The following is a 20,696-nucleotide window of genomic DNA, read 5'->3' on the forward strand; positions in this document are numbered from 1 at the left end:
TAAAGTACCGCACGGAAGTACAAATCGCACGAGGGCATTGCATTCCTGCCGGTAAGTCAGCGCCACAAGGAAGCTTTGGCGACGGGGCTGGAACAGCAACAGCCACAGACCACGACAGCGGCGCGCACCCTCGATCGGATACCACTCGTGGCTCTCACACTTGACCCGAACCCGAATCAACGATGCCAAACACAATATAGAATTGAAGCTCTCGTGACTGCAGAAATTACTATACTCGTTGTTTTTTTTAGGTAAAGTCACGTATGTAGAAATAAAATAAAAATTAAACTAAATAAAATTAAATTACAATAAATCACGACGTTTCGAACGAAACACAAGCGATCATCATCAGGTGTAAAACAAATAACGAGGGAACACATAGGGGGACATCACGCACATAGCACATAGAGAAATGTTAAACTGCACGGAGGCAAATACAAGAAGAAGATGAGAGACGAGAACTCAACACACCTAATGAAAAAATAATGTGATGCAAAAGCAGTCAGCCAACAACACAGTTAGACACTGACCTGGTTGATCACGTATTTCAGAAGACTGCTAAATTTCGTGTTCATCCTCTGGGTTGAACAAACCAGCATAGACAGAGTGAACAAATACGAGGTACAAGGTAGCAGAGATACATACACAGGGAAGAACATCCAGGTAAATATGTATTAGGCAGCACAGATGGACAACCAGAGTAACACCACACCAAGAGAGTTTAATTCATTGACTACGTCTGCAATGGGGACATCGTCCGGTGGCACCAAATACATGTACACAATATAGCAATGTATCACGTGATATTAAAACAAAAAACAAGAAAAAGTGATCACAGCGTTAGTATTTTTTTAATGTGTTGATGTTGTTTGGAAAACCATCCATTACGTCAAGCGGGAGCTAGTTCCAATGCCTCTTACAAATGTAAATTGGTATTATTATTATTATTCATGAGCTGTATGATGCATACATCGCTTTTTCCTGCGCCACAAATCGCGCCTCGAGACGCAACTTATTCCAACGGGCTTTTTTCTCCTCCTTTAATCGGTTGGATTTAATTGGTGTGGGCCTGCGTGTGTGCGCGCGTGTGTTTTGGGGGAGCGGTAGTGTCGCGGTTAGCGCCTTGGGCTACGGAGCCAGTTCGATTCCTGCTCACGGCCAACGCCAGTGATGATTATCTGTACCGGTCCTGGGCCTCGCATAGGTTGACTCAGCCTCAAATGAGTACCTGGTGTGGTGTGTAAACATCGTCACTCGGGAGACAAAGGCGGTCGGGCGTGGTGTTGGCCACCCCCTCGTGTGCCGTGCCGGCCCTTCAAATGTGCTCGCTAACAGCACTTGTCCCTACAGTCTTTTAAGGCTATACGGGGAATCTTTGTTTTTGTACAGCCAAATGCTCGTGTTATCTCCGAGTGAAATGCTCTTTAAAAGTGCACATCATTGAGTATTTCCGTATGACAGTGCACCCAATTATACTGCTGAGTGGACATAGGAGGCGGAGGGAAGGGGGCGTTTAACGAATTTGCACCATTGGGTCAACTGCCGCGCCCGGAGATCGAATTGACCTCTGCATTGCATGTTCAGTGTGCTGACCATTAACACCACGGCGGTAGCATCTGCCATGCCGGGTGTTATGAGTGTTTAAATCATCTGTCCGCGGAAGAAAATAAAAAAAATAACTTTGAGTGGCAATAAAACGGTGAAGTGATGTACGGGGCGAGGCGGCGTGAACAACGAGAGGCTGTGTTTATGTGTTTGTTTGGCTGACCCCGTGAGCTTTTTAAGCTCCACTATTGATTTCCTGAAGGGGGGGTGGGGGCTGCTGGGGTGGCAATAGGGGGGCATGGGGGGGTCGTGGATAGGAGGGGTGATGTGAAAGATCCTTTTATGGGCTGCCCTTACAGCAGAATTGCTGTGAGTAAAAAATAAATATATATACCGACATGAATTTGCACTCCACTCTGACCGGCGGTGAAAGTGAGAGTGAATGTATTTGGCGTTTCGTCGCCCGGCGTTCACTCCCCGTGTTTTTATTTGTGACGTACTCACGCGGTGTCTTCCTCGGATCCTGCAGCGCGCCGGGTAACGGGCAGTCGCATCTCTTCTCGTGTGCGACACCATTCCGCGATGTTGATTCAATCACTCGCTCGGCTCGCGCCGTGAGCCTTCTTGGGATCTGCGTGATGAAGGTGAATGTGCAGCGCTCTGCTACCTCTTGCTCGCGCCACTGCCGGTGGAGGGATAATAATAATAATGATACTGATTATAATTGACTTGTTTTTTTTATTCCGGGAAAGCCACACCGAATCATAGGACTCAGTTTCAGGAGGGTCCGATCGCATTGAGGTTTTTTTTTTTTAAAATAAGTGTTCCGCCAATTAATGAATAGTTGTGTTTATTATACTCGTGGGAGGAGACTGGAGCACCTGGAGAAAACCCACGCACGCGAGGGGACAACACTCTATCCCCGTACGAATGGTAACAGATGGCGATTAGTCCACTTGCTATACTGCCTTCTCCTGGCCAGCCAGGATGTGGCACCTCACCGCTGCCCCACGGGAAGGGAGTTTCACAACATTTGTGCGGTCATCCGCCGACCCTCGTTGCCTCCGCAAGAGGATTTGTTTTTGGCCTACTCTCCCACGCTGGCAAGACGTTTTGGAGGTTGTGGGAGTACCCACGCTTTAACCCACCACACACGACCTGCCGATCGACTACTCTATAGGCAATTAACAAGACAACTCAACAAACTCGTCAACAACACTGCCTTAAAGGAAAAATATATGTAATTGGCAACGTTTCAGGCAATAGCCCTTCTTCATAGCACAAAATCTATGTGCACGTAATTAAAATAAAATGTAACGTATCCAAACGCCTAGTCATTATGACGACCATTTATCGATCCGGTGCCTGGATGAGAGCCTCACCGCGCTGAACGTATGGGTCGTGGGGGGGGGTGCGCTTTGACCATACTTCACCAAGCTGGTCACTGCGGGTTGGTGAAGGCAAGGGGGCATGGATGTGGAAGCAACTAGAGTAGAATAATAGGATTTGTTGTACCGTGCTCTGTTGACAACGTAGCGGCGAACCCACGATTCCGAAGGAATTAAAACATTCATAAACATAGTGTATACCCACTCCCCCCAAAAAAATTGTATTCCAATTGCACTATCGACCTCATGTCACCAGACGTAGAATCCGTTCGGAACGCTCACACAGGGAGAACTGCATCACCCCGTGTAAGAGAACAAACCGTGGAAGCAGATATCATAGAAGTACTTTTGATGTTCCTTCAATTGCTCTTCCTATACTATATATATGTGTGTACATGTGATGATTTACGCGGGGGTATAGTCGCAGCTAAGCAATTGTGTGTGGATATTTCAGATAAAACATACTTGCATTTGACAGGCAGAGTGCATACATGTGAAAGATTCATTGAAACTGCATAGCTGTATGCGTCACCCACCGCACGCGTCTCATCGCTCTCAAACAAGCATGCTCGCGTCTCTGACCACACTCCCCCTCCACTCCCTCTCCAGCACGATGGGAGGTCGCTCCTTCTCTTCTGCTCCTCTCGAAGACATCTCAATTCTCCACGACGCAACGCACGGCTCGTGCCTGGGTGTCCGCGGGTGTGCACGCCGCGACGTCCGACGTTTCGCACCGCATTCGGGGAGCTTCTTCAATGGTACGCCAGATCTTGAAGAAGCTCCCAGGACGACGCGGGGCGAAACGTCGGACATCACGCCGAACAACACGCGGTATAACCCGAACGCACGTCCACAATTGCATCTTTGGCTGGGTGAAGCTCATGCCAACGTATTCCCTCCCTAGTGTCACAGACTCATTCTGTTGCACCACAGCATCGGCTCATCGCGCGACTGCTGCTCTCCCCCTCTTTTCTGTAGTTCCTCCTCCTGCCTTTGTGTCGTCCTCTCTCTCTCTCCTTCGAGAGAGTGAATACTGTGCTCATTATAAGTTGAAATTATTATTGTGACCATGAAGAATTCAATGGGTTTGTGCCGCACTTGCAAGATCCAATTTCCGAGTCCGGCAAGAGCCACTCGTCACATGCTGAAGTATTTTCCTGGAATCGTTTCTTGCATACTCTCACTCTCTCTCTCTCTCCCGGCTTCTAATACATCTCATTTCTTCCTATGTCTGTGCACGTGCGTATGCGTCATTATCCCTGGTTTGGCAACGTACGTATGTTGAACTGTCATGCATTGTGTATGTTCGTCAGCAACACTTGCCCCAAACGTCTCTGCAACGGGAGATGTTTATCTACGTGCATGGTTTTTTTAGTCTGTACGCGTGTCCGTGCGTGTGTGTTTGTATCAATGTGTTTGTGCTTGTATGGGTGGGGAGCGGTGGTGCAGCGGTTAGCGCGCCGCGCTACGAACCCGGCCACCCGAGTTTGATTCCCGCTCACGGCCAACACGGGTGACTATTATATGAACAGGTCCTGGGCCTCCCAAAGGTCGACTCAGCCTCATATGAGTGTGTAAACATCGCCACTGATGGGACGAAGGCGGTCGGGCATGTTGCTGGGTGTACCGTTACGGCGTTCGCTATCAACAAGGCTATGTATGTGGTTCACATGATGATTATGCTGCTGCAAGTACATCTTCAAAATAACGATGATCTTCAGAAGAATTAAGTCAATGTTCATGTGCAGCGGAGCATGCAGTTCACATCGTCATCATGATCATCATCATCATCCGCACCAGCTTATGTGCGCATCTGTGTACACTGCGTGTTAGTAGCGGCAGTGCAGCGGTTAGCGCACTGCGCTTCGATCCCAGCGAGCCGAGTTCACCATCAATGAGCAAACTTTCTATCTCGGCGCGTCCTGTAATGTGCCTGGTCCGGTGTGTAAACACAAGCACTGGGGAGACAAAGGCGGCAGAGCGTGGTGCTGACCACACCGTGCCCTCGTCCGCGGGTTCCGGTCTTCATAGGTGCGAACAGCACTTGCCCCAACAGTCTGTTAAGGCTATACGGGGGGGGGGTCATTGTCTTTGTTTGTTAAAAGAGCAATTGGTGAAAGCTCGTCATTTTACAGCAGCGGTGGAAAATCGACATTCGTATGCCGGCGTGAGTCCAATCAACGGACAATCACTGTCTACTTCCACAAAGTGGTACTTAATGTATCGACCCCCATAGTTGTGAGTGCAGAGGTGAGCAACTCTGATGTCGGCGTGGTACAAGCTGGCATCGCCACCACCATCATCGTCATCATCAAGTATGCATTACGTCACTCGCGCTTTTGAATCCCGACACCACGACGCGCTATGACGCGGCGTGTATAAATGACCACGCGGTCTCAAAGCTCAGAGATACACCGCTCTCCTACCCACACCTCTTACTCGCCTCTCGCTCACGCCCTCTCCTCTCTCTCTCCACTCCCATACGCTCATAACGCGGCGGATCAACACGGCTCCCCACCATGCTCCTACCGCTATTGTAAGTTACCACCTGCTGCACTCACACTTAATACTGTTACACCCAAATACATCATTACTATCATCATCATCATAAGCATCATCATCAGTATATAAATGTCCATGCATAAGTGTGTATGTGGTTCACATGATGATTATGCTGCTGCAACAGTGCATTTTCAAAATAATGATGATCATCAGAAGAATTATGTCATTGTTCATGTGCAGCGGAGCATGCAGTTCACATCGTCATCATCGTCATCATCATCATCATCCGCACCAGCAGCATAGTCATTCACTGGCTCACGTGGAAGTGCACATGATTCGGATCATCAACCGATAACCGGTTATCATCATCGCCGATATAACAGTGTATCTGGTCACTACTGGTACGAGTGGTGCCAAGATCGGCCTCTGTGAAGGAGGTTCGTGAAGGGCGCTACTGGGGAGTTGGAGGCAGTTTGCCCTCCAGCAAAACGAATAGGAGCGACGCTCACAATAACAAGCAGAGCGCCGGGTGGATAAAACGCAGAAAATTGGCACAGTGGGGAACTCAGTTGTGGTGCATCTGCGAGCCATCCCAGTCAGTCAACCCGTGGAACCTGGGTCTCTCCCGTGACCTGAGTTCCTACCAGCGAGCCTTCGGCACTTCACGTGGCCCCAAAGTGCCCCTAGCCTGGCACAAGCGCCGTGGCGACGTCACAGCCACTTAGTGGTGAGCGGCGGTTGTTGTTGTGGTCAGGCTTACACCGAAATTGTTCACGAGCAACGGTGAAAGTCCTTGCAAGCAGCGCTGGCGTAGTTTCCGCGCAGGGTTTTCATGTCCAACGGGTCGCGTGAATACGGTTCAGCCGACAATGATGACCACCAACGTTCAATTGCTCATGCGCGACAGTGCGCGTGGTTGCGACGACGAATATGATGGACTGTGATGCTCATCATGACCATGATCGTCGTCGTGTTCACCACCACCGCTTTCTTCACGTCAATGTTTACGCGCCGCGGCATTGCACTGCCCGTGTCGAGCAGTCGTGGCCACGTGGCGTGCGTGATGCGTCCTCTCTCTCACTCTCTCTCACTCTCTCTCTCACTCTCTCTCTCACTCTCTCTCACTCTCTCTCACTCTCTCTCTCACTCTCTCTCACTCTCTCTCTCTCACTCTCTCTCACTCTCTCTCACCGGCAGCGCGGCGGCCGTCGTCGTCGCGTCTCCTCGAGCCCGCTGCGTCGCCGCCCCCCCCCCACCCCCCAATTGGCGGCCGCCCTCAGTCGCAGTGGCATTGGCCTCTTTGTTGGTTATTTGTATACAAAATATCAAATATATTAAATGATTCTCGCCACCTGAAGAAGACCGCTTGTGTTGCGATCGAAACGTCGTGGGTTTTTTGCTTTTAATTTTGATTTTTGTTTTCTATCTACGTGACTTTACCGCAAGAACCAAGAATATATTAAATGATATTCAAAATGAAATATATACAATTTCTACCGCTTACAAAATTGCATATTTGTAATATATTAAATAGTAATACATTTTGACAAGCGTTTAATTTTGATTTAAAGCTTTCGTGACTGCAGGGATTCATATTCTTGGTTCTTTCAGTAAAGTCACGTAGAAGGGAAACAATAAACGACATTTTCATTATATATTTTATTATTTTATTGTTTCCCTTCTACGTGACTTTACCGAAAAAAACAAGAATAAGCGTTCAATTATTTATTTATTCCGACTCGTGTGTGTGGTCTTCAAATGGTATTATGGCAACAGTGTTATGTTTTCAGACGCATGCATCTGTTTGCTTTTTTTTACTGCAGATGCCACTTCGCCATAACTCGAGCTGCTGCTGCGACATCTGAGTGGCTCCCAACCACCCCGACTCCTCCATCTCTCTGATCTCCCCCCATCTCCCCCCTCGGCCCTTGTCATCTCCCACATTCTATCTCTCATATCTCCCCCATGCATTTATCCCATTTCCCCATCGCCTGCCTCAACCTTCTCATCTCCTATCTTTCCGGTCTCCCCAATCTATGTCATCTCACACTGCTCCTCTTCCTCCACATCTCTCCGACCTCTCCAAATCTCATAATCTTCCCTCATCTTCCCCATCTCTTTCATCTTCCCATCTTCCTCATGAATCCTTTCTTCCTCATTAATCCCATCTTCATCATGAATCCCATCTTCCTCAATAATCCCATCTTACTCATGAATCCCATCTTCCTCACGAATCCCATCTTCCTCATTAATCCCATCTTCATCATGAATCCCATCTTCCTCATTAATCCCATATTCCTCATGAATCCTATCTTCCTCATGAATCCCATCTTCATCATTAATACCATCTTCATCATTAATCCCATCTTCCTCATTAATCCCATCTCCCCCCGATCACTCCCCACATTTTCCTTCTCGTACTTTCTATCTTCAACATTTGCCAATTTCCCCGATCTCCCTATCTTATCTAGCTCGTCATCTCCTCATCCACTCATCTTATCCCCCATCTCATCATCTCCCCCCCCTTCTATCTCCCTCTGTGTTTCTGCACAGGAAAAACGGCGCCCCGTTTAGGGGGCTGAAGCTCCTGGCTGCCCTGGGGGGCCTCTGTCTCCTGCAGGCGACACTCGGAGTCGCGGAGAGCAGGCGACCACAACCGAGCCCCCTATATATCCGAGGTGAGACCCCCTTCTCGGGTTGGGTCAGCGACCACCTCGTCAGCTACTGTAACGAGGGGGCGGTCTGTTATAATAGTAATAATACATCTCCCCGTTTACTCAGATAACATCACGCAGTCTTGTGACACGTTCATCAGGAGTGTGCTGAATTAAAACCACACACTTTATATATTCCCATGTCTTTCACCGAGTCTCTTTATATGCAGTACTAGCTTTACTACCCGGCTTCGCCCGGGGCGTGGATCCACCACGCCCGGTCGCATTTGTCTCCCCAGTGGCGATGTTCACACACCACAGCAGTTACTCGTTTGAGGCTGAGTCGACCTAGGGGAGGCCCAGGACCGGTTAAAATAATCGTTACCGGTGGTGGCCGTGAGCGGCAATCGAACTCGGGTCGCCGGGTTCGTAGCGCAGCGCGCTCACCACTACACTACAATGCGTTACGGTTCCACACACACAGACACACACACAGACACATACACAGCGCGCTCACCACTACACTACAATACGTTACGGTTCCACACACACAGACACACACAGACAGACAGACACACAGACACATACACAGCGCGCTCACCACTACACTACAATGCGTTACGGTTCCACACACACAGACACATACACAGCGCGCTCACCACTACACTACAATGCGTTACGGTTCCACACACACAGACAGACACACAGACATACACAGTGCGCTAACCACTACACTACAATGCGTTACGCTTCCACACACAGACACACACACAGACACATACACAGTGCGCTCACCACTACACTACAATGCGTTACGCTTTCACATGCGCGGGTCACATGATAGATTTGACGTCACAGCTCACTTGCCGTGCAAAAAATTAAATGCATTATTGAGCTCTCGCCCCCCCCCCCCCCCCAAAAAAAGTGCATTTTTATAATTTTTGCATGGTGTACAGTCTGGAAAGTACCCACATGGAAAATTTCAAGTTTGTTGCATGGCGGGAAATACGCTAAACATTTTGAACAGACACACATAATCACAACCTTGTCTTTTATATATTTGGAGATTTCCGTCCCGTCTCCTTGTCTGTGTGTGTGTGTCTCTCCGTGCGTCTCTCTGCGTCCCCCCAATGTCTCTCCCCGCACGTCTGTGTACCTACGTCTCTGTGTGTAAGCGACTCCCCCCCCCCCAACTCGCCTCGACAAACCCTGGCCTCCATCGCCCTCTCGCTGCATGACCCCCCCCCCTCTACCCGCTACAGGTGTCGCGATTTGGACTCCTCTGAGTACGACATAAACAGCTCAACAAATGTCGCGTCCCGGCCCTTGTCAGTCCACTGCTGGATGAATCCCTTCCCACGCCGTGTGCCTCTTTTTGTGGGGGGTGGCCGCCTTGCGTTCACCACAATTGGCCCCCGCTCGCGATCGGTGTTTCAGAACCGGCTCAGGTATCACTCGTCACTGGCGTTGGTCGCGGCAGGGAATCGAACTCACGTCGCAACCGGGTTCGTGGCACAGCGCGTTAACCGCTGCGCCACGGCTCCACCAACACCCCCCCCCCTCCACCACTTCCCCTTCTCCATCGTATAACTTGACTTTGTTAAATGTTAGCATCTTCGCATTTAAAGTTTTTGGGCTCGTGCTCAAGTGCTCCCGAAGGTTCCACCTTCTCGTCCCGGTTGTGTGTGTGTGTCTGTGTGTGTGCGTGTGTCTCCAGTTTAACAGCAGAGGTCTCACTCCGAATCAGTCGAGCGGCATTATCTTTTCATCGGTTGCGTAACGCTGTGTGGAAGCTACCTGGTCTGTCGCTCCGCACTAAGCTTCAGGTCTTCTCGGCCACGGTCATTCCCTCCCTTCTCTACGCTTGCGAAACGTGGACCCCCCCCCCCTAATGGAACATCTTCGCCGGTTAGAAACATTTAGGCTGGCCTGCCTACGATCCATCCTGGGTTTAACCAGGCTGGATTGTGTGAGGAGCTCACAAATCCTTGAAAGATCTGGGCAAGGTCCCATCGGTGAGCTCCTCCGGCAGGCAAGGCTGCGTTGGCTGGGTCATGTAGCCCGCATGCCCAGCCACCGCATGCCGAAACAGCTTTTGTTCGGCCGGATTGAGGGGGCTAAACGGGCGCGGCACGGGCTAGAGAAGAGATGGAGTGATGTGGTACAGGAGGACGTGGAGCTGAGTGGACTTGCCGATGACTGGTACCAGCGGTGCCAAGATCGGCCTCTGTGGAGGAGGCTCGTGAAGGACGCTGCTGAGCAGTTGAAGGCAGTCGCCCTCCAACAACAACGGAGGGCGGAGGAGCGACGCTCACAACAACGAGCGGAGCGCCGGGTGTCTAAAGCACAGCAGGTTGGCACATTAGGGGGCACAGGTGGTGCACCAGCCAGTCATCCCAGTCAGTCGACCCGTGGCACCTGGGTCTGCCCCGTGACCTTCTGCCAGCGGGCGTTCGACACTCCACGTGGCCTCAAGGTGCACATGGCCTGGCACAAGCGTCGTCGTGGTGATGTCACCGCCACTTAGTGCGAATGGCTGTTGTTGTTGTTGTGTGAGTGTGTGTGTGTGTCTCTGTGTTGTGGGGAGCGATAGTGTATCGGTTATCGCTACGCTGCGCTATGAACCTGGCGACCCGGGTTCGATTCCCGCTCACGGCCAACACCAGTGACGATTATCTGAACCGGTCCAAGGCCTGCCCTAGGTCGACTCAGCCTCAAATGAGTACCTGGTGCGGTGTGTAAACATTGCCACTAGGGAGACAAAGGCGGTCGGGCGTGGTGCTGGCCACCCACCCCCTCGTGTACCGTTCCGGCCTTCATAGGTGCTCGCTAACAGCACTTGCCCCTACAGTCTGTTAAGGCTATATGGGGGATCTTTATCTGTGCGTGCGTGTGTCTGTGTGCGCGGTAGTGTAGCGGTTAGCGCTACGGTGCGCTGCGAACCTGGCGACCCGGGTTCGATTCCCGCTCACGGCCAACACCAGTGACGATTATCTGAACCGGTCTTGGGCCTCCCATAGGTCGACTCGGCCTCAAATGAGTACCTGGTGCGATGTGTAAACATCGCCACTATGAAAACAAAGGCGGCCGGGCGTGGTGTTGGCCACTCATAACAGCACTTGCCCCTACAGTCTGTTAAGGTTATACGGGGGGTCTTTGTCTTTGTGTCCATCACGATGTTTCGCGATCGTTTCGATGACTTTGCTTTGAATGCCACGTGGTGGTGCCCCCCCCCCCTTGGGCTCGAACCCGACTCGGTAAAAAAAAGTCTTCGCGTTTCCATGGCGTCACGACACAGGGAATTGAAAATTCGCGACGCGCGACGCCGATGCGCGGAGAAACGCCGCATTTACCGGTGCGCAACACGGGCAGTTCACGGCGCTGCAGCGCGACTTCTATTAAAGAGGGGACGGTAAGGGGGAGGGGCTGCAACACTAATGTGCGGGGGGACGGGGGCACGATGCAGTCAATGTTTTACAAACGTTCAACAAACGTTGACTTTAAAAATATTTTTTTTTAGCATGAAGGCCCGAGGCCCTTCATTAGTGGGACCTCAGCACGGTCTCCTCGCCCCTTCCCCGGGGCTACGGGAGTTGGGAGATCATTCTCGTCCGTGGGACTCACTGATTTACTGCTGCGCGTGATTCACACGACGCGCGCGATAATGATACCACGCCCTTTTGGCAAACCAAACTGCTGGATGTATGTATTTAATACGCCAGTGTATCGCACGGGGGACACGATGCCGCTGAAAGTTATTTGGACGTTTTTTTTCTTCCTATTTTTTTTTAAATAATGAAGTTGCCATCATATTTTCTCACCACCGCACCCATAACATCCCCCCGCTCCCCCACGCCCCGCCGCCACCAAGGACGAGAAGTGAACCCGCTGTGGTACGTGGGGCGCGGGGTGCGCCCAATCGGCCGCTTTGGGAAGAGGCAGACGCCGTGGTTCTCGGACGCCCCCGCCGTTCGGATCCAGCAGCAGGAGACCGCGTGGCCCGACGCGTCCCCGGCGAGAAGGGGCCTCTGGCTGGTCGAGGGGGCCACTGGGGCTCTCCTGGGCCGCAGCGAAGCGGCCCGTCGAGGAACCCTTTCCCCGACGGGGCTGGCTGCCTCACGGTTCGGATCCGGTCTGCGGATGAAGCGCCTCGGTTGAGAAATTTCGCTTTTGCAGCTCGCGATTGACTAGTTTGTTTATGGGTGTGTTTGTTGTTAGTTTGCTCGTTTTGGTTATTTTGTTATCCTTTCGGGTGTGTTTTTTATTTATTTTTGCCGAGCTCGCACGGGGCATTGTTATTCTACTGCCCGCTTTGTATAATAACCGAGGTCAAAGTCGCCTCATTTCCCCTTCTCGTCTGAAATGTGGGTGGTGTGGGGGTGGGGAATGTTTCCGATGCCCCCCCCGCCTCTTCTTCGTCGCCCGCAGTTACTGGGACAAACGCCAAACCGATCTGCCTCGGGTGTTTCAGAAAAAAAATGTTTCATCCAGACTCATGGTGGGAAATTGTCTGTTATTTAAAACAACACACGCGTTAATAATTTCTGAAGAAGCACCTTTGATATGTTATGTATCTTCGCACAGTCCAACGGATGTTCGTTGCCTTTTCATATTTATCGACGTAAAAAAGTGTAATTTCCAGCCGTTTGTCAATCTACTGTTGGATGAAGGCAGGCCTCCACCATACCCGTGTCAGTCACTGGGGTTGTTTGTCCATACTTCGCCACGCGGGTCAGTGTGGGTTTGGTGAAGGGGATGTGTTTCGATGATCACGAGCTGCTGATGTGTTAGCCGTGGTCTGGAATGGAAATCAAGTATCTCGGATACCCACCTTACCGATGCGACAAGGTGGGTATAAATAACAAATTAACCAGTGGCACGTCGCACGCTCCTGAAGATTGGTAAAGTCGCGTGAAAGGCAACGTTTCAGAAGCTCTGCTCCATGCGATGTGACCGCATCGCCTAATCGCCCGTGAAGTTGTGCCGCCGTGTGACGTAAATTAAGCATGATTTGAAAATAAGACAATAAATTTTCAAAATCAAAGTCATCCATCGCGACATTATTCCAGTGGGAGTGGGGGGGGGGGGTACAGTGAGGACGGTGGCAGGGTAAGGCAGGGAGGGTGGCATCCATGAAGGATATTAATTGAGGGGGCTGGGGGAGACAAAGCATCTCCATCTGTTGATGTTGGTGGTTATGGTGGTCGAGGTGGTGGTAGTAGCTGTGGTGTCATGTGTGCTAGTGGTGGTGTAATGATTTCGCGCACTACGCTACGAACCCAGCCACCCGAGTTCGATTCCCGCTCACGGTCCCAACATTCGTGACGAATATCTGAACCGGTCCCGAGCCATCCTCTCGGCTGACTCTCAACTTTAACGTAGTATTTGGTGTGGTGTGTAAACATCACCACTGGGGCGACAAAGGCAGCCGAGTGTGTTGCTAGCCAGACCACCCACTCGTATGCAGATAACGCGGAGAATGATCATGAATGCGAATGCTTTAAAGGCAAATTTCCGCACAGATGGATTCAATAATCCCGTACCGTTTTACAATCTCTTGGCCACTTTGCATTTCAAAACCAACATCGCCCAATATTCGCCGGCATTCTCCCTTACAAATACGAGCCGCCCCCGGACAAAAAAAAAACCTGCTTAGCTTCTGAGATATGAGATCAAATTGTGTTCAAGGTGATTTGGCCGAAGGCATTTTGGGAGAAGTGGCGTCGCGCGACCCCATCGACTTGGCCCTCTCGCCCAAAGAGTCGAAGGGGACCTCTGCTCTCCAGTTCTCCCATTCTCTCCTGGGTATCGACAACAGATCCACTTCTCATTGCAAAAACATCAACGGGTAAAAGAATTCTTCAAATCCACAGGGCTATACGTTTGTAAGCAAAGCGTCTTCTTTCAGCTACAGTTCTATGGGGGGGGGGGGGGGGGGGGGGGGCGGAGAGGGAACTGCACTTTTGGAGCAAAACCCTCTTGAAAGAAACACTCATTCTCACCATGGGAATCTCAAACCCACGCTGAGAAAGACCATAAGGTCCAGTCTCCGCACATCAAGGGCACCAGAAGGAATGTTCTTCTGTGGGTTCATAACAAAAATAAATTATCCCACCAGCAGAAGTTGACTTCAACAATCGCCTCCTGTGGTGCTGCAGGAAAAAAAAGCATCCAAGCAGGTGGGCCTAAAAAAACTAAAATCCCCTTTGTTAAGAGCAAGTTGCGTCAAAATGCTCACCGATATTTTTTCGATTTAAAGCTTTCGTGACTGCAGGGATTCATCTTCTTGGTTCTTTCGGTAAAGTCACGTAGAAGGGAAATAATAAAATAATAAAAAATAAACCACAATAACATGTACATTTATTTCCCTTCTACGTGACGTTACCGAAAAAATCAAGAAGATGCTCACCGATAGTTGCGTCAGGGGAAATTGCGAATTCGTGTTTGAAAGTCCGAGTGAAGTAAATGTGTTCGTTTCGATTTAGCTTCGTCACAGCTGCGACTTTTAAAATGAAAGAAAGAAATGTTTAACATTACAGTCCTGTATACTTACGTACAGCCCTTGTTAATCCACCGCTGGATCAAGACCGCCGCACGCCATGAGAACAGGGGGGTTCGTTTGGGCAAACTACATCATCGGGGGGACAATGAGGCACATGATTGGTTGAGATGACACTCGCCACTCATATTAACCGCGTGTGGGAATTGAACTCGGATTATCGTGGCTCTATAGAGCAGCATGCGAACCGCAGAACCACCGCCCCCCCCCCCCCTCGTTACTGAAAAGTAAAAAAATAGATAAAATGTGACGGCCGGTCCCGTATTCATGTTCCAGTAACCTTAATAATCACTGACATCGCTCAAAGACGTCGTGGTAAATTATGCACGTGCGACAAGAACGGATGAGAAATCTCATTAAATGTCTCAAGTCCCGCAAGATTTATTCATAATTTTTGCATACCGTATATTTATACACGTTTAAAATGAAACTCGATATCATTGTTATGGGCAGTAGAGCCTGCCACTTTTTTTAAAATATATACATGCTTTAAAAATAAATCGAACAAAAGCCCTCCCCCCCCCCCCAAAAAAAAATGTTTTTTTCGACAGAGCTCCAGGACTTGCCAGAGTATTGAACTCTGAAATAATCTTCATTCGTGCGATCGCTCATAATCTGAATGTGAACGAGAGGCCCACGGGGGGAAGGGCAATTGATCTCATCGTAATTAACTTAACGATTTGGACCAATTGAAACCCATGTACGGCTTCGGTTTGCACATCAGAGGCGGGTCAGGTGGGCGACCACGCGCGCCCATTTATTATCAACCGACCTCCCCCCCCCACTCTCAATCCCGAGCGAGCGAGCCGAGCTGAGAGGGCTCTCTGCAGAGAACCACGTGCTGCCATTAAAATCTCCACCACGCGAATGAGTCGTCGAACGCAATCGAAGGTCGCAACGCAGGGAGGAGACATCGGAATCGTTTGGGGGGGGTCACCGGGGCAGACTCGCCTCGAGGAGGGCGCACTCACTCGCCCGATCGGTTTCCGCCGCCCGTCTGTGATGCACATCGCGCGATCGTGCTCACGGGGCAAAAAAAAAATCGATTAGCTTTCATCTATATCACTTTTTTTTTTACATATCACGTTACCAATCACAACCGAACATATCCTGCAATGCCCATATATGGGGATTGAGTGCTAAGCGAGGGCTGCATCGGGGACAAATGGTCCCTACAAAAATATGCATCGCTCCGTGTTGTGCGTACGTATGCATCGCATCTTTCGCACTGTACGTAGCCAACCGTGCAAATTGGAGGTGCGGAGGAAGGACAACAAACTAAACACAAAAAGCATTGTTCATTGGTCGGTCCAGCACACGTGACAGCAGCCTCTGTGAGACTGCTCAATATACATTCCACGTGCCACTGCAGATACGCACACAAAACATCTACAAGCACCAACTTACACACCCCAGTGTCCATCACACCCAGGAGCAAATAAACACACGCTGGCCGACACACGGGAATTGCAACAACACAGAGCATCGGAGGGGAAGGACGTTCCAGGATTAGGGGGCAGCACGAGGGACCGAGCGACCTCCCACTCAGTAAAGGTTTGACTGGACTCTCGATATAAAGCCTTGCTTGGTTCCTGCAGTGAAAAGTGTCCGGAGCGGAGGAGAGAAGCGACGGGCTAGGTGGCCGGGGTGGTGAACCCATCGAGGAACTTCAAGGCAGGAGGGCGCGACCTCCCAAGTTCAGCCGAGATTGTAGTGGGAGCCAGTGGTGTTCGGTCCATGGGTGATGCGGGTCTGGTGTACGGGTCCGAGAGGGGTATTTTTAATTGGGACCATACATTGCAATCATCGGCCCCATACTGGCAGGCGAATGCCCCCGGTCACTCTTCCAAACGAGGCTAACGCTGGTCTCTTGACTTCTCACGTGCTTAAGGAATAAACACTCGAGACCTTTGAGTCTGGCAGTGGCTTTTTTATCGTCTGCAGGCTTGGAGAGGAGGAATTTGGGGAGGCCGTGGAGGAAAGAGTTGCACTCGTCTACTCGGGATGTGATGAAGCCATGGCCGAGGATCCCAGTGGCAGCAGGGCCGAGAAGCTGGACACTCACGAGAAAGTAAACCGTCTGAAGGGCCCCAGGCTAGGAGTTCCCAACGCTGGAAATCTGAGGGGGCACCTCGGGACCGGGGCGTGCAGCACAGTAAGGCCGAGAGCCCCGATTGTTCGGGAGAGGAGCTGTAAGGGCACGTGACGTGAGCACGGGGCTCTTACCGGGGGTGGGCGGGCGGGGGAGGGGGCTCAGCAAGCAGAGATGCGCGGTGGTATGGAGCGGAGTGGACCGTGTGGGGATGGAAACTGCTGGGCAGTAAGGTACACCTCGAACATAAGGCGTGCGGACCTCCCTAACGCGGACAGACGTGTGAAGTCCGGGTTCTTTGTCATCTGGATGCGGTTTGAGGAGCGAACTCAAATCGATTTCCCAATTTGAAATCCATCCAGTGGCTTCAGGAGACGTTGAGTGTGCGAGCGAGTGAGGGTACGCCACTCGGAGCTACTCGAAGCTCCTCGAAATGCTCGTAATGGACGGGGGGGGGGAGTTTACGATGCGTTCGATCGTTTGGTCACCGGTTGTGGAGTAGGTGCCCTCATCCTTCGTGGCCGCTCTCTCGAGCGGGATGACAGTATAGAAAGGAGCAAACCCCGGACGGCCGATTCATCGCGTGTGTAACTGCTGTGAGATCTTGCCACGAGGAAGGAAACGATGGCGAGGTGCAGTGGCATAAAGAGCACACATCAACTCGCGACGACCTTGCGTGCCTCTCCAGCCATCCCAAGGAGCTGTCTGTCAAGCGTGGTGCCACTGAAGCTGGCCACTGCCCTGGACGTGCATATGCGTGTACGTTGAACGTCTTTCACATCGAATGAAGCCAACCGTGCCAATCGGAGGTGCCGACGTGCGGGTTCATTGAAGCTCGCCAAGCACCGGCAAAACAAAACAAAAAAAACACCCTTCTCTGCTTCACCTCACAGAATTACAACCGGCCACAGCACAAGACATGGAAGGGATGGGGGGGGGGGTGAGAGGGACATGACACAGACGCAACTCGTACGATAACACCGCTCGGTCCGCGTCTACGTCTCTCCAGGTCGCTGCGGGCGACGTCCAACATTTCACTCCGCATCCCGGGAGCTTCGACGTCGGACCTCACGCCAAACAACGCGGCTGGAGAGAGCTGTGACAGCACGGCCGCAAAGGGAGGAAACGCAAAAAACAAACGCCGCCGTCGGTAAAGGGCACGCAAGAAAGACAGAGCGTCGTTTGGGTGAGCCTGCATGCTCTGCATGTGGCCTGCAAGGTTTGTCGAGTGGCCTTCCCGTGCAGGTTCGTGGGTTGGTGCCCGGGGGACAAAGGGCCGACCAAGAGTAACGCACGCACGGAGGAGTCCGGTGGGAGAGAGCCTGGTGCTCCAGCTTCATTAAGGCACTCGAGAGCAGCGGCGGCGGCGGCGGTGGCGGCGGCGGCGGCGGCGGTGGATAACTCGCGGAGTTCGAAGCAGCCTCGAAGCGGCGACCGTCCTAGAAAAGCAAACAAAATGCACGGACACAGGGCCAGGGACTTCCACGCACACATTAACAAAACACATTCACCAGCCCCCGCCCCCCAGTCACAAATCCCTTCCCCCCCCCCCCCCCCATCTCGTGAATGCCATCGTAACGAGGTGAAGTTTCATTGAACGCGAGCAAAAAGGGAAGTTTTTGTTTCAGATTTCTTTCTTTGTGACGGAGTCTACGGCTGCTTTGCCGATAATAATTTGACTCGGGTGTCTGGCAAAATGAGCACAAGCTCTCACCGAAGGAGTCGGGGGGGGGGGCCGACGAAGCCAGGGGGGGCAGACGGAGCTGGGGGGGGGCGACGGAGCCAGAAGGGGGGCTAACAGAGCCGGGGGGGCGACGGAGCGGGGGGGGGGCGACAGAGCCGGGGTGGGGTGGCGACGGAGCCGGGGGGGGGGGTGACAGAGCCGGGGGGGGGCCGACAGAACCGGGGGAGGCCGACAGAGCTGTGGGGAGGGCCGACGGAGCTGGGGGGGGGGGGCGACAGAGCCGGGGGGGGCCGACGGAGCCGGGGGGGGGGGGGCGACGAAGCCGGGGGAGGGGGGCGACGGCACGAGCAGAGGGAGCCGACACTGACTCACTCACACATCATACACTGACTCACTCACACATCATGCACTGACTCACTCACACATCATACACTGACTCACTCACACATCATACACTGACTCACTCACACATCATACACTGACTCACTCACACATCATACACTGACTCACTCACACATCATGCACTGACTCACACATCATGCACTGACTCACTCACACATCATACACTGACTCACTCACACATCATACACTGACTCACTCACACATCATACACTGACTCACTCACACATCATACACTGACTCACTCACACATCATGCACTGACTCACACATCATACACTGACTCACTCACACATCATTCACTGACTCACACATCATGCACTGACTCACTCACACATCATACACTGACTCACTCACACATCATACACTGACTCACTCACACATCATACACTGACTCACTCACACATCATACACTGACTCACTCACACATCATGCACTGACTCACACATCATACACTGACTCACTCACACATCATGCACTGACTCACACATCATGCACTGACTCACTCACACATCATGCACTGAATCACACATCATGCACTGACTCACTCACACATCATACACTGACTCACTCACACCATGCACTGACTCACACATCATGCACTGACTCACTCACACATCATGCACTGACTCACACATCATGCACTGACTCACTCACACATCATACACTGACTCACTCACACATCATGCACTGACTCACACATCATGCACTGACTCACTCACACATCATACACTGACTCACTCACACATCATGCACTGACTCACTCACACATCATACACTGACTCACTCACACATCATACACTGACTCACTCACACATCATGCACTGACTCACTCACACATCATACACTGACTCACTCACACATCATGCACTGACTCACACATCATGCACTGACTCACTCACACATCATGCACTGACTCACACATCATGCACTGACTCACTCACACATCATACACTGACTCACTCACACATCATGCACTGACTCACACATCATGCACTGACTCACTCACACATCATACACTGACTCACTCACACATCATGCACTGACTCACTCACACATCATACACTGACTCACTCACACATCATACACTGACTCACTCACATCATACACTGACTCACTCACACATCATACACTGACTCACTCACACATCATACACTGACTCACTCACACATCATGCACTGACTCACTCACACATCATACACTGACTCACTCACACATCATACACTGACTCACTCACACATTATACACTGACTCACTCACACATCATGCACTGACTCACTCACACATCATACACTGACTCACTCACACATCATGCACTGACTCACTCACACATCATACACTGACTCACTCACACATCATGCACTGACTCACTCACACATCATACACTGACTCACTCACACATCATGCACTGACTCACTCACACATCATACACTGACTCACTCACACATCATGCACTGACTCACTCACACATACACTGACTCACTCACACATCATGCACTGACTCACTCACACATCATACGCTGACTAACTCACACATCATGCACTGACTCACTCACACATCATACACTGACTCACTCACACATCATGCACTGACTCACTCACACATCATACACTGACTCACTCACACATCATGCACTGACTCACTCACACATCATACACTGACTCACTCACACATCATACACTGACTCACTCACACATCATGCACTGACTCGCTCATCATGCGCTTACTCACTCACACATCATACACTCGCACAACTACTGACCCATTCACTCATCATACATAGATTCACTCATCGTGTGCTGGCTCACTCGCACTTCATACACTGACTCACACTGCCGCTGACTCACTCACACATCATACACTGACTCACTCA

General features: G+C 51.2%; 2 protein-coding genes across 5 annotated transcripts in view; one reads left to right on the forward strand and one right to left on the reverse strand.

Annotated features, from left to right (window-relative positions):
- Positions 1-5,316: 5,316 nt before the first annotated feature.
- Positions 5,317-13,133, forward strand: LOC116940923 (uncharacterized). The gene is made up of 3 exons (XM_032951309.2): positions 5,317-5,469; positions 7,989-8,113; positions 11,961-13,133. Exons 1-3 carry the CDS (start codon positions 5,453-5,455, stop codon positions 12,245-12,247), a joined length of 429 nt encoding a protein of 142 aa, XP_032807200.2. The 5' UTR covers positions 5,317-5,452; the 3' UTR covers positions 12,248-13,133.
- Positions 13,134-15,004: 1,871 nt separating this feature from the next.
- The window catches only part of LOC116940922 (uncharacterized), a 67,050-nt gene continuing 61,358 nt past the window's right edge, over positions 15,005-20,696 (reverse strand). For all 4 annotated transcript variants that reach the window (XM_032951306.2, XM_032951307.2, XM_032951305.2 and 1 more), the window contains one exon: positions 15,005-18,179. The gene's annotated coding sequence lies outside the window, so the exon portion shown is untranslated. The remainder of the gene's footprint in view (positions 18,180-20,696) is intronic.

The sequence above is a fragment of the Petromyzon marinus genome, chromosome 10 (genome assembly GCF_048934315.1).
Source record: "Petromyzon marinus isolate PM22_M1 ecotype Great Lakes invasive population chromosome 10, UKy_Petmar_22M1.pri1.0, whole genome shotgun sequence".
Classification (NCBI taxonomy): domain Eukaryota; kingdom Metazoa; phylum Chordata; class Hyperoartia; order Petromyzontiformes; family Petromyzontidae; genus Petromyzon; species Petromyzon marinus.